The sequence below is a fragment of the Neolamprologus multifasciatus genome, chromosome 2 (assembly GCF_963576455.1).
Source record: "Neolamprologus multifasciatus chromosome 2, fNeoMul1.2, whole genome shotgun sequence".
Taxonomy (NCBI): Eukaryota; Metazoa; Chordata; class Actinopteri; order Cichliformes; family Cichlidae; genus Neolamprologus; species Neolamprologus multifasciatus.
This window is the reverse complement of record NC_140440.1, coordinates 8,393,885-8,406,767: the sequence shown is the minus strand read 5'-3', so window position 1 is coordinate 8,406,767 and position 12,883 is coordinate 8,393,885. Positions and strand designations below refer to the sequence as shown.

General features: G+C 36.8%; 2 protein-coding genes across 4 annotated transcripts in view; one reads left to right on the top strand and one right to left on the bottom strand.

Annotated features, from left to right (window-relative positions):
- bbs12 (Bardet-Biedl syndrome 12) overlaps positions 1 to 12,883 on the top strand; it is a 56,767-nt gene that overhangs the window by 25,583 nt on the left and 18,301 nt on the right. The window lies entirely within an intron of this gene.
- il21 (interleukin 21) lies at positions 3,480 to 9,420 on the bottom strand. Of its 3 annotated transcripts, none has more exons than XM_085136119.1 (6): positions 8,964 to 9,420; positions 8,751 to 8,821; positions 8,598 to 8,639; positions 6,748 to 6,861; positions 6,581 to 6,619; positions 3,480 to 6,455 (listed from the first exon to the last, which is right to left on the bottom strand). In XM_085136119.1, the coding sequence occupies exons 2-6, from the start codon at positions 8,811 to 8,813 to the stop codon at positions 6,327 to 6,329; spliced, it is 387 nt and encodes a 128-aa protein (XP_084992245.1). In that variant the 5' UTR covers positions 8,814 to 8,821; positions 8,964 to 9,420; the 3' UTR covers positions 3,480 to 6,326. The 3 variants fall into 3 exon arrangements, with proteins under 3 accessions (XP_084992245.1, XP_084992239.1, XP_084992229.1); XM_085136113.1 differs by having other exon boundaries at positions 3,480 to 6,207; positions 6,375 to 6,455; positions 8,751 to 9,419; XM_085136103.1 differs by having other exon boundaries at positions 8,751 to 9,420.

Sequence of the window (12,883 nt, the reverse complement as noted above, 5' to 3'; positions counted from 1 at the left end):
GGTGTGCACCATGTTAAAAGATTAAAAGAGAACAAATCGTGTAACACTTAAAAAGTCTGCCTTTATGGTCACCACACCAGGATAACTTGATCATGCTTTGTAGCACAGCTCTTATATGATCCCAATATGACTGTGAGCACTAGATCTTTTCTCTTGGTGGTCCGTCTCCTTACCGGGTCTGGTGTGGCACTGTTTGTTTTTTATGAAAGGAAAAATCCCTTCATTTGTCACTCATCTAGAGTATCACAATTGGTGTTGTACCCAGAAAGGGAAATTTCACCATCTTTGAAACATAAAATTGATTCCATTTGTGGGAGTTGCTGATCTGACCTTTACACAAAACATATTTTTCTTCTTTGCCTGGAAAGACACTTATAGGCGATGTTGGCACCTGTCGTAAGCTTTGTTTACGGTTCAGAAAACCCCAATTTTTTATCCAAGAAAGCATTTATTATCAGTATATTTTAAACTATGCTGATCATATTGAATTAATAAGAATAAAGCGCAATTCAGTATTTATGACTCATCATCTTGAGTGGTTCTGTTTTTTTTTTTGTTTTGTTTTTGTGCTTGACCAAAGCTTTTTCTAGTGGTTGAACCCACAGGGTCTGCAGGACTTTTTTTCACAGGCGTGAAGTTCATCTTGGTTAAAACAGATGAGTGAGTGAGTTTGTTTTGCTGAAATCCCCCTTTATCATCTGGGAAGTCCATGTTTGTAGCGGGGACACCTGTTTTTAAAAAAACATGTTCACTTATGTCATTGTGAGAGTTTTTAGTGGCCTGCCAGGTTGCTGCATGCTCTTTGAAGTCTGTGGTATTCTTCTCATATATGTTTTCACACATGGTTTTACCACATTTGCAAACTCTGTAAATCCACCTGTTCATAACATTCAAAAACATTGGTGAAAAATTCAGAAAGAACAAGGTTACTCACATGTATTACTTGGATTTTACTTGTAAAAATTCAGCTTTTTTAAGGCTACGTAAGTTTGATGTTATGTTAAACACTATATGAGCATAAATCTGTACACTTATGATATTCTCTAAAAGATTTCATTAGGTTTGAACAGCAAACACTGGATTTTTATGTGTTCAAGTCTCTTTGAAAGTCTTAATACACTTTAATATATATTTAACACTTGCCAATATACTGCCTTCTGGTGGTGGGTAGGTTCTTCATCTTCGCTCCTCAAGAATTACAATCCTACCCTACCATTAGTACAGGGGTGTCGAACTCCAGGCCTCAATGCCCGGTGTCCTGCAGATTTTAGATCTCATCCTGGGTCAACACACCTGAATCAAATGGATTAGTTCATTAACAGGCTTCTGGACTAGGGATGGGTATTGATAAGATTTTCACGATTCCGATTCCATTTTCGATTCTGTTTAACGATTCGATTCTTTATCGATTCTCTTATCGATTCTTTTTAAAAAAGGAGAACACTAAGGTCTAATAGCTTAGAACTTTGTTTTTATATCTTCTCTTTGAACAAGATAGAAATTTAGGAGTAACATGGCCTTACAAACAGTGAGATCTTAAAAGATCCACAGCCTACGGCTCTTCAATGGGGTGTCACAGGGTCCCCAGGAAAAAAAAATTGTAAATGTAAAATAATAAAAGAAATATTCTTCTGTAGCAATAACAAAGTATAACATCAATTATTCTGTAGCAATTACACAAGAATATCCAGTAATGTCCCTGCCTACAATTAAACACATTCACTTACCAAAAATCATCTGCTGTGGCAAATGGGTGCAAACCTTTGACCACAAACTGAGTCACTGCTCGGTGACATTCGTCTATCCTGGCCTGAAAGGAGACGCTAACGGTAGACTGCAGTGAGAACTGCCAGCATCTGAGCCAGACTGTCTGTCTCTCTCATCATGGTCATCTAAATGCACAGTAATGGCAGGTTTTGTAATAAGGCAGATCGCGCTAACATAATATGCACTGTTAGTTGATTATTTACCTGCCACATTAATGGGAGAGGACGTGCAAACGTTACCGCTGCTGCTGGGTTGAGATTCACGAGTCCGGAGCGGAATTAAAAACACGACATTCATTTAAGGTCATCGTGTGTTTTGTGAGCAAATGCTTTTGTATATTTGTAGTGTTTCCTCCCTTAAATGAAATACCTACTTTTCAAGTATTGCAAGTTGCCCTGTTGTCATCCATTCTCATAAAGCAAAACCAAACTTTTAAGCGTTTGAGCCACTTAGGCGCCGTGTTTCCTGCCAGGTAAATGACGCTCCGCAACGTGGTGACGTCATTCGGGGCGACTGGAATCGATAAGGGAATCGTTTGCAAAAATGGCAAACAATTCCAAGGAATTGAAACACTGGGAACCGATTCTCAACAAGAACCGTTTTTCGATACCCATCCCTATTCTGGACAACTTCAAGACATGTTGAGGAGGCAATTCAGTCCTTTAAATCAGCTGTGTTGGATCAAAGCACATCTAAAACCTGCAGAACACCAGCCCTCGAAGCCTGGACTTCGACACCTGTGTTTTTGTATATCCTAGTCGGAAGTGCTATTTCAGCAGCCTATTAATGGTAAAAGGCTGTTTCATTTCATAACTTAACATTAAAGTTTTAATGGGAACGACTGATTCTCCATCCAAGCAATATTTGATTACACATGCCATAAGACAATTATTAGACAATTATTACTTAGAATCAGTGCTGGTATTTTTGAGATGAAAAAGGGTCTAAAAGTTATTTTTTACTATAGTTTTACGGTTACTGGTTACAGTGGTTAGCACTGTTGCCTTACGACAAGAGGGTCATTGGTTTAGGTCCACCATCTTGCCTGGTTTACTTATCAAACTTTGATGACTTCACATGTAACATACTTTTACATATACATTTACAGTTACACAACAACAAAGAGATTGCCCCTTTATTTCAGAGGTTCAAGAAAATTGGACAAATTAGATAACTGAAAATAAAATGTTCATTTCTAACACTTGGTTGAAAACACTTTGCTCGCTCAATGACAGCCTGAAGTAATGAACTCATGGGCATCACCAGATGCTGTTTTTTTGGGGGGTTTTTTTTTAATGCTCTGCCAGGCCTTTCCTGCAGCTGCTTTCAGTTGCTGTTTGTGGTTTGTTCTGTCCGACCTTTAGTCTTCAACAAGTGAATGCTGCTCAATTGGTTTAAGATCAGGTGACAAACTTGGCCATTCAAGAATATTCCACTTCTTAGCTTCAATAAATGCCTGAGTTGCTTTGGCTGTATGTTTTGGGTCATGAGTTTTCGGTTTATGTTTGGGGTTTTCTTGGCTGCTTCTGTCCTGCATCATCAATAAATACTAGTGCCCTAGTGCCACTGGCAGCCATGCATGCACATGCAATCACACTGCCTGTGGCGTGTTTCACAGACGATGTGGTATACTTTGGATCATGAGCTGTTTCACTCTTTCTCCATACTTTTTTCCTGCCATTATTCTGGTAGCGGTTGGTCTTGGTTTCATCTGTAGAAATAATATTTTTCCAGAACTGTGCTGGCTTCTTTTTTTTTTTTTTTTAAAGCAAGCTTCACTCTAGCCTTTCAATTCTTGAGGCTTATGTTAGTGGCTTGCACCTTGAAGTGAACCCTCTGTATTTACATTCATGTAGCCTTCTCTTTATGAGGATATCGATACTCATACCTCCTGGAGAGGGTTGTTTGCTTGGTTGGCTGTTGTGAAGGGGTTTCTCCTCACCATGGAAATTATTCTGTGATCATCCACCACTGTTGTCTTCCATAGACTTTCAGGTCTTTCTCCGTTGGTGAGTTCACCGATGCTTGCTTTCTTTCTCAGAATTTACCAAACGGTAGATTTTGCCACTCCCAGTATTGTAGCAATTTCTCAGATGGCTTTTTTTCTGTTTTCGCAGCTTAAGGATGACTTGTTTCACCTGCACAGAGAGCTCCTTTGACCACATGTTGTCTGTTTACAGCAAAATCTTCCAAATACAAGCACCACGCCTCAAATCAACTCCAGGCTTTATGTCTGCTTAATCAATAATGACATAACGAAAGAATTGCCCCCACCTGCCCATGAAATAGCCTTTGCATCAACTCTACATTTATTTTTGGACATTTTAAAAAGGGGATGGCACATATTAAGGATCTGGAACTCCTAAACTCTTTATCCAATTTGAATGTGGATACCCTGAAACAAAAGCTGAGTCTACAGAGTATGTCCATGTCCATTATGTAACTATAATTGGAATATGTTTCAGTAAACAGGTAAAAATAACTAAACTTGTGTCAGTGTCCAAATAGATATGGTCCTAACTGTATCTTCAGCAAACATTAGTCACATCTATAATCCAGTTTAGAGATCCCTTCCCAGACACCTTAACGCCCACTCAATCCTCTGCCATTTGACCTTAAGGAAATCACATGATAGGGTGGGGCTAGGTTTCACAATGAGCTCAACCGAAACCTTGGCTGATTGTGACCCACACCCGTTTTCACACCTTGGCTCATGTGATAGGTACAGGATCATCAGGGGGTCCTTTGTCCCTCTTTTGGGGGGAAACTCCCACTGGGTTTAAATCTGGGACTCTCCACCACGTGACCTTAAAACTGAAGAAGCTTCTCGGATGAGAGGTGAAACATCTTCAAGCAACTTAAAGTCCAGTTTCTTTCCAAGCTCCTTAGAAAACATTAGTCACACTGTGTCACTAGAAGCTATGCATGCCTACGCATGGCATTACCTTCATTGTGCTTTACAGGTTACGTAATGTAATTTGGATCATGAGCACTACTCTTTTATCTTTCTGCTGATCTTAGTTTCATGTCTACAAACCTTTTATTTTTAGCTTTTTCTGTTCAGCTCGTCTGACCAAAGGTGCTCAGTGGTCACCTAATGGGTCTCAGAGCCATTGTTCTTGTGTTGTCATGGGCACTTTTTCATTTTCACAAGATTTGCTTCCACTCCTAGAGTATTGCTCTGAGTTTTATGAAACTATGGTTTGAACCTTGAAGAAGCCTGTGCAAGCCTCTGCTCTCTTGTACACAGTCTTGTCCAGAAGGTGTCGTTCTTTACCATGGAAAGATTTTGTGATCATCCATCACTGTTGTCTTCCATGAACATCCAGGACAACCTATTCATTTTACCAATTCTCTCTTCATCAGAGAGATATTGATTTAGCCACTCCTAGTGTTCCAGCTGTCTTTTTGGATATAGCTGCAAGTGTGTCAAAGCTTGTTTGATCACATGTTGTCGTTTTACAGCTTCTGAATGCAAATGCAAGCTTAAACTTAAGCTCCTGGAAAATGTATCTTTACATTTCAGGAAGTGCCTCCAGAACCATGTCAGGTCAAAACATAGTAAATGGACTGGTTCTTTTATTTGTGATTTTCTACTCTACTTGAGCACTCAAAGCACTTTGAACAACATGCCTCGTTAACCCATTCACATCCCGTCGTACGAGCACAAAAGACAACCAAAAAACATGGATAACATCAACACAATTTCTCTTCACTTTCTGTGAAATTCATTTATATTTATTTTTCTCAGTATAGTCCAGCAAAAGGTAATACTAAAAACTTGTAATTGGTATCAAACATTTAAACAATAAATATCTAAACATATAAACTATATCATAAATACAGTTTGATAGCACAGTTAGACACTGTCTTTATTAATATCAACCTGCCATTTATATGAAGTTGACAAGAGAAAGTTACGACATGTTAACTATACAATGGACCACTGCCAGAATGAAAAAAATGCCCATTTGCTAAAAAAAATAAATAAATAAAAAAAAATAGAACGCTTGTCTTTCAGTTCCTGCTACAAGCAGAGAATCTGTCCTTCATATAAACTAGGCACATCAAATAATATATGGTAATTAATTTGATATTTTCAGATGGTACAGTTGTTTTACAAAATAATTTCTGTACTAAGGAAATTCATACACAGTATAAATGTCATTATTAAACTATTCTTTGAGAACTACAAAATGAATGAATAAATTAATTTTCCCTCTCACTGACTGAGGGTACGAAGTCCACTAGGTGGCAGCAGAGCAGCTTTCCTGAGAGCTTGAGTGAGTTAACCACTTCAATATAAATAAATAATAAATAAGTTAAATATTTATCAGGCTGTAAGACGCAATCTTCGACGTGCTTGGCCCTTTACAAAGTAGTGTCTTCTCTAAAGTTGCTAATGGATCTTCAGCTCATCTCATTGGTTCTGCTTACACCCTAAAAATGGATGAAAATAAATACTTAATTTGCTGTACAAGCTAGCATCAATACATTTATGATCATATTAAAGAGCATAGCCTTTTTTTATTTTAAGCTTACCATAAAAACAAAATGGTCTAGTATTTTATGTATAGCTTTCTGAAATATATCTGAAATAGCCTTACCCTTTGAACCAGAGACTCCAGTCTGTTGAAAAACTCTGATGCATTTTCCTTAGGATGTGAGTGGCAGGTTGAGCAGTTGGTCTAAAAAGAAACAAAGAAGAAAGGAGTTTACTTAAATGGTCATTTACTACAAGAGTCTGTGTACAGACCAAAAAACAATAGTCACAATCGAGAGAGAAAAGCAATGCTGACTAATTTTTACTTACCGTAGAAGTTTCTGTGTTACAAAAGTTCAGTCCACTGATCTGCAATGATTGAAAGAAATATGCCTGTTTTAGAAATGCAGTGTACTAAAATGTTGACATTAGTCTTTAGAATAGGACTTAAGGTATATGGTTTATTATGTGAGTCCCACCCCAAACAATGTACTTACAGTAAGGTTATGATTAAGACTCTTGTAAAGTTTTTTCTGATATTTTCCACTTATGCCAAAATGTTCAAACAGAGTCTCCCGAAAGCAAGTTAAGGCTGTCAGACAACAGCAGTCCTGTTACGAAAAGAAAAAGAAATGATAGTGAATATGACATCATGATTATCCCAGCTTACACACACACACATATATATATGTCAGGGTTCCGGTTGGTCTTTTTAAATACATTTGCTTTTTTAAATGAGACGTATCACACGGAGCACCATACAAAGGGGACACAACAGCTTGATGCATGCACAGTTCTACTTCATTTACAGTTGGTTATGAAAATGAGAGTTTTCTTTGTTTCAATGTAAGGAAAAATATTGTTCCAAGAAAGCTATTGTTTGTAGTTTCATTTCATGACTTCATTGTAGTTGACTTTCCAATCTGATGCACACAAAAAACATTTTTATATAAAATGAAACTGAACCAAACAGAGTTTCCACTATTTCAATGATAACTTTCTGTTAAGTGAAAGAGGGTTTTTTTTTTTTTTGTATGAATTGTTTCCCTCCAAAAATCTGGATGAGAATGCTGATGGTACAATGCAATTTTTCCCCATGTGAAACACTTGTTTCTGTTTAGATACTCATTTTCCAGTGTGGTGTGACACCCGTGAACTCAGCCAGCTTGGGTCAAAGTTTTTTTTGAGTATTTTATATCTGCCTAGCGAATCGGCCGCAATTTGTTTTGCTGCATTTAAAAATCAGAAATTCTGCTACAGTTATTGTTAAATCTTATCATTATTGCTACAGTTTAGTGTTGTGATCTCATTTTGAAACCATAATCTTTGTTTTGCAAAGCAAGATCAGATGCTTGGCAATCCTCATCATTCGCGGTGTGAGATAAACTGTAATTTGCAAGATGTTAAACAGAATATTGACTCAAAGGTTTTCTAGCATTCTGTCAAATGCTCAGTTTGAGAGGTGGCGTGAGGAAGTGTAATGGTTTTGTCTGCTCTCTGCTTGATTACTCATCACATTTCACTCAAAGGAAGCTGTGAGAAAATGAAAAAAAATGCACTGAGCACACTCTTGAGTTGACTCACTGAATGAAAATGAATAAGCCTGACAAGAAAGAAGGCTGATTAGAATTTACTAGTAATGCAGTGCATCTTAATAAACATTTACAAGTCTAGTGATATAAAGGGTACATAATGAGACTATGTAGGATTTGACCACAAGAGCATTGCAAAAAAATGTTTTTAGGTTTCATTGCTAAGATGTGCTATAGAGCCTTTAAAGTAAATATTCATTTCTATTCATAAATATTGAAATATATATGGCCTTTTTGAGGATTTCACCTTAGTCAAATCAACTCAGAAAAACAAAAATGCATGGTTTCATAGTGCAACGTTTTAATAAATATTCTGTATAATAGTCATATTTTTGTTTCTAATTAAACTAAGAAATGTATAATGTAGTTTTAATCCCGTCTAACACTTAATTATGTGGATTTTAGTTTTGCTAAATTAAATTTTAAATGCTTACATTTTACTTTGTAAACGTTTTATGACAGTTCCTCTGCTGCTTAATCTGACAGTCATTTATTTTTAAGTATTGTGATCAAAGAGCAGATGCTAAATTTAAATCTGGACCTTTAGCCTTTAAGTTTCGAGTTTTACAGCTGCTTATCACCCTGCACATTTTGGTATTTCACACATCATTTGATGTACTCCTACAGTACCCGGCGCCTGACAAACTAACTACAGTAAGTGGGAGCATAACAACAATGAGTAAGCAACCACCAATATTTATCGTAGTGGTGACCATACGGTCTGCATTATTTTAGATTAAAGTAGTTTTGCTTACCTCAATATCCTTTGGTGGAGTATTCATCATGAGTTCTGTGTTCTGCAAAAGGAAGTCAAAAAAGATTGCATTAGGTAATGAAAGTTAGTTTGCTAGAAAGCAAGTTGTCAAATGCAGTTAAAGCAGTTAAAAAGTCGATGTAGATGAACTAACCGGAAGGTTGAGTTTGAGCATTTTCAGTTCTCTAAGGACTTCTTGTAGTTTTTTGCGCTCCATGGGAGATGCTTTGACCAAAGAGCAACAGTAGATTGTGAAAAGGCAAAAAACGATCAGCTTCATATTGTTAAGTGTCAGCAGCAAGCACCGATTCACCAAAAGACGCTTTACCCAAGTTTTACTGGAAATGCAGATACTTGTGTCGCTTACCTTTTTATACTTATCCCTGAGGACACAGGAAAACCACTTTTACAGAGTTGGAAAACTGCAGAAACTAGTGTGTGAGTAATGAAATTTTCTTTTCCACTGGCAGTCACCACTACGTGATCCGAAACTGGCGTCAAGCCGCGCGTGCGTGGGGCCTATAGATACTAGTGTGTGAATGTAAACTCGTTTGAGTGCACCCGACTCACCCGGAAACTAGAGGAACGGCGACGACACTTCCCATTTTCACTTTGAATCAGTGGAGCCACAGCTTGTACCGTGTCATAGGTATTCTTTGTAGGTGTGGTATTGACAACCTGAATGCATTCACTGCATTGTGGCCACCTACACGGACAAATATCTTCGGCAACAACAGGAAACCCTTTGTAAGAGTTAATGTTTTACCAAAGAGACATGAAAGAAAAAAAAAAAACATCTGTGTGTGTATATATATATATACATATATACATACACACACACACACACGCATATATATATATATATATATATATATATATATATATACACACACGCATATATGTATATGTGTGTGTATATATATGTTGTATTTTCATAGTGCATAAGGAACTAAGCTAATATTGGAGTAACATTTGCTGAGTAGTTCTTTATGCTGCTGTTTCACTCTTTTGTCTCTTACAAATTTCTTTGTCCACTTGCAAGATCAAGGAAACGTACAGCGGCTTAAGAGGGTCTGCTTATGAAATGCCTTGAAACAGTTGCATGTGTCATTATGGAGCGGGCTGACAGTGTCACGTCATTTCAAAAGGATGACACATGCTGTTACAGACACACAGATTAATGATGGTCTGCAGGGGGAGAAAGAGGTTTTCTAAAGAAATGTTGTCATTATGTTGTAATTACATTGTAATTATTTGATAATCAACTATTTTTGTAGGTGAGGCGGTTAGGCATCTGGTCGTTCCTAGGTGTTCATTATTATCAGTAACACTCAAGGCACATCCAAAACTGGTTGAAAAGATTGTCTGTTCTTTCTTCAAATAACTCAACAACTTAGTTGCTGCCACTTTTGGTGAGCAACAGATCAACAGTTCAGTTTTATCCATATGTGTATATATAGTAAAATGCATATATAAAAAAATATTACAATAGCTATGAGGAGTATAGGTAATTGCTATTGGATTACCTGTCTTTTCTTTTGTGTTTTTGTTAGTTCAAATTAATATTTTTTTTGTACTAAAAATACACATGTAAGAAAGTTGCAATCAAAAATGAAGATTCTCCAAGGATAAGCAACGCCACATATTACTTATATTTCGTTTTTTATTGTCACATGTGTAAAAACTGAATAGCTTGTAAAAGTGATCGAATAAACACTCGATTCTGGTTAACTTAAACAAGATGTTTATGAATGCCGAATTAAGGGGTTAAAATTACTATTTATTTTGTTTCACTTTTAGGTTTATTGTCTGTAGTTTAACTCGCACTGGCACGAAAGAACTTCTGTATATTGGGAATTTTTGTATTTTTGCTTATGTCAAACATACATTATGTCAGTCATCTGATGCATTGGTTCACCACAGTGAGAGAAAACAGCAGTCATATTTCTCACTTTTATTTGTAGAAGTTGCATCTGTATAACCTTCTACTTCAGAAAGATCGACAAAGCCCGTGCTCAGCTTTGCTTGACTTTGTTTGTCAGGAATTATCATTGATTGCATTGTTTGTATGGTTGCGTTTGTGTTGTGCTGACATGATGTTGGACATGTCAATCATCATCACTGGGAAGCAGTTTAAAAATAAAAGCTTTACACACCTTTGCCTCTGTATCATTTCATGCTCTGTTGCCATTTTGACTACATTGTTTTGTCCATCACAGTCACAAACTTGGTATTAAAGTAACATTGTCACCACGTTGGCTGCATGAAACAACATGCAACTTTCTATTAATATTGCATAATTAAGCACCCATGCTATTGGATTTTCGTGGCACTGTCCTCATGAATTCTCCTTCGTATTTTTAACTTTCTAAATAATTTGGTCAAGAGAAAGAGTTTTCCTTTTTTGACTCCTGACACACTGTTTTTAATGAGAATCGGATGGATGTGAAATTTTGACAATCTGAATTATATCCCATATTATATCTCATTGTCTCTGAGTTCAATTGAATGTCAATGCCAAATGTAAATAAAGTCTCCTTTATGCTTTCACTGAAATGGGACTTTTCATTGGGCAGTTTTAAAAGATAATGACTAAAATCTGCTTCTGAGGTCATTGTGTTTAAAAGAGAAAGACATGTAGTCGATGAGCTCAATTTTTATTACAATAGATTGGTTGCCATAATAATAATAATAATAAACAACAATCTTTAATCACAGTTATATTTTAGCTGTAGGAAACCTTTTATGGAAATATCACTGAATATTTAATGATGGTCATCTACTCCACTTCACAACTTACACATTTTGGAATTTCAGATTGTATCATAGGTTAGTCAGTATGTCCATGTTCATGCTACCTCAGTCTTTCTGCCCCGTCAGTGTTAGTGCGCAAGTTCTCTCCATACACACAATCTTTACAACAATCTACGGCAGCCAGAAGAGAGGAAGTGAGAGTGAAAGAGAAAACCCCTCTCGTCTGTTTTCTCTCTTCGTCAGCGTAAGGGAACAGGTGGGTGGGGGCTCCGACTGGTCTAAGAGGTGCATCACCCTCAGCGTCTTATCAGGAGTACCTTCTGTAATGCGCACACAGAAAGGAAAAAGTGTCCTCAGGTAGATTCAAAATTCAAAAGAATTTCCTCATCTGGCCACCACCAGAGAATCCCTCCTTACCCACCTGTGGTGTGCTGGTTTGTGTTTTTACGTCTAAAAGTCTTACATAGCAGCGTTGTTGACATGAGGAATTTGTAAAACCTTTCCTCCCCCATTATAGAGATTAGTGGAAGAGATTAAGGGACAATGCCCTTATCATTAAAGAAATGCAGTGGAAATAAAGGTGCAAGATTGTTCAAGGTGTTACATAAGCATAAGGATGTATCATTTACATTTCATAGCTCTTAGCTTCTTTTTCCAGTTGCAAGGTCCAACAACGGTTTTTGTGCATCATTTTCACCATTTTTTTTGTCAAATAGCTTATTTGAGTTGTAAAAAAAACTCCAAAATGTTTATTAATGATTAAATAATAAACCAGTAATAGGAAAATCCTCTCAAGAAGTGAAAATCTACCTCATTTTAACTTTACATTTTTACTTTATCTGGATTAATGTCATACGTATTAATTGATTCACCAGTTTTCAATTCCAATCAAAAACAATCTTAAAAAAATACCTCTAAAAATTACAAAGATTTACAACTGGTTAGTCGTGTTTAGTCATTCTGATTAAACGGGCAGTCAGGGAGAAAAAAGCTGTTACATATTATTCATTACAAATATGAGTAAATTAAAGACGAACAGAAGAAATTACCCAGTGCAACTCTATTGTTTTTGTATCTAATGCATGTAAAAATGGTAAATGTGGTGATGTCGTCTAACAAAAATGAAGGCCCCAGTTTGAGACTGACTATCCCCCCTGCAAGCTCACTTTAAACGGTTATTCTGGCAGTTAAGTCTGCTGGGCTAGAAGCCGTTTTTTTCAATTTAACCAGGATATCCACGCAACAGATATCCTGTTCAACACTTCCTTTCTGCATATTGGTTAAAAGCTAATAGAAAACTAGTCAGACTACAGCCAGTGGTTCCTTTTTTTGGTTCCCACATGCATTTATTACCTACATGACCATTTGATCTCACACTACAAGTACACCACAAAACCTTGGATGACAAAAATATTGGCATTTGTGTATCGGTTGATAATGAAATTAAGACAACTTGTTTCCTGGTACAACGTACTTGTTATGCCCACTTGAACCAATAAAAGAGTAGCATAGGGAATAGTCTGGGGAATTTAC